At 58.1% G+C, this 1545-nt stretch overlaps 1 protein-coding gene across 1 annotated transcript in view; it reads left to right on the plus strand.

Moving 5' to 3' along the window:
• Positions 1-728: 728 nt before the first annotated feature.
• The window catches only part of VDBG_07821 (external NADH-ubiquinone oxidoreductase), a gene marked incomplete at both ends in the record, with an annotated part of 2372 nt that continues 1555 nt past the window's right edge, over positions 729-1545 (plus strand). The window contains 2 exons of the mRNA XM_003002316.1: positions 729-850; positions 1221-1518. Of these exons, the coding sequence (XP_003002362.1) occupies positions 729-850; positions 1221-1518 (420 nt within the window). The remainder of the gene's footprint in view (positions 851-1220; positions 1519-1545) is intronic.

Below are 1545 nucleotides of genomic sequence, written 5' to 3' on the forward strand. Positions count from 1 at the left end.
CCGCGACACCTTCGCACAGCAGGTGGGATCTGCGGGGGACGGGACCGGGTGATCTCGCGACGCGGAGGCCATTCCCGGCACACCATTCCGCGTGAGCAACCTTATCTGGTGTGGGCTCGGCGAGGGTCGGGTAGGTCGTTTGTAAGTTGTGGTATTGGGGAACTGCGGGAAGTACGTAATGGATCGATCTCAGCCGTAACGTCGGGTGTGGGGAACAAGACTCACACAACGGCGGAAGGGATGTGGTCATTGATGGATAAGGTAGATGGAGATGAGCTGTGAGCAATGTAGGGCCATCGCGAACCCAAATCATTGTCAGTGAACAACCAACCACTCCATGTGAGAAGGGACCTCGGACTTGGCTCGGAACCCAGGTGGTGGACCCAGACCGTATTTATCCGATATATTGCCGGCATTGATACCGAATATGCAAACTCAGTGGCGAGAGCAAGCGCTCCAGTCATGCGGCAGGCACACTTGCGGGCACGCAGGGCAGTAGGATCCACCAGAGCTCCTCTGCGGCGTAGCACTTGCCTACGCTCACCTGCTCCTACTACTTCTTCGCACCTGCATTGCATAGGTAGGAACCAAGATGGGATGGATGGAACCAGCAACTGTTCGGCGACGACACGCTGCCGCTCCCCTTGGTCCGGGTCAATGCTAGTGGCATGTTTGTTTAGTTGCGGTCTACCGGCTCATTCGTAGTGGCAGGTACAGCCTTGCTGAAAATGCCGGCCCGGTGGTCAAAGCTCCTGCTCTTCCGCGATCGCGCTGCATCTTCCCTGCAGCAAAATTTTAAACAGCGAAAATTAAGAGCGAAGAACAGGGCGCACGCCAAGCATGCGCGGCGGTCCGTCAGCTGTAAATTCCACGGCCTGGCCCTTTCCCTGACCCTGTCTCAAGCGCTACCAATCACTGCGTCACAGTGAAAGACGGCGCTGGCAAGAGTCACCAAGAATCATCCGCGCTGCTGGAGCACGTTGTCTGCCCAGCACTCCCGGTCCAGTCAGGATTCGGTTCTGTCCCGGCGTCACACTAACTGGGCCACCCTACCTTGAGGTAGCTTACCTTACCTGCCTTGCCTTGCCTTATCCTTGGGTCCAGTGACCCTAAATTCCCTCTTCTTGTGGCGCCTCTCCTTAGGACATATTTTTTTCTCCCACCTCATCGTTAACCTCCCTTCCAACGACGGGACTGACGTTCCCCTTTGCCAATTGAAGCCATGGCTTCTTCCTCCCGCGCCATGAGTGCGCTGCGTCCTGTCCAGTTCGCTCCCCGAGCCTCGTCGATTTCGGCTTCGTCGGTTGCGACCCCAAGGGCTTTCGCGACGTCATCACAGAGGACTCTCAAGTTCGTCCCGACCTCGAGGCCTCACGCGCCCTCCATCGCCAGGCAAACGACCCTCGCGCGCCAGTTCCAGCGTGCTTACGCCGATGCCGCTCCCCTGCCGCTCCCCAGAAGCCCGGCAGGATTCGCACACTCAGTGGCTCTGGCGATGACTACTGTCGCATCGCTGACGTCGAGTGCTACACAATCTACGTCGAC

Source organism: Verticillium alfalfae, genomic scaffold, assembly GCF_000150825.1.
Source record: "Verticillium alfalfae VaMs.102 supercont1.10 genomic scaffold, whole genome shotgun sequence".
Lineage (NCBI taxonomy): Eukaryota > Fungi > Ascomycota > Sordariomycetes > Glomerellales > Plectosphaerellaceae > Verticillium > Verticillium alfalfae.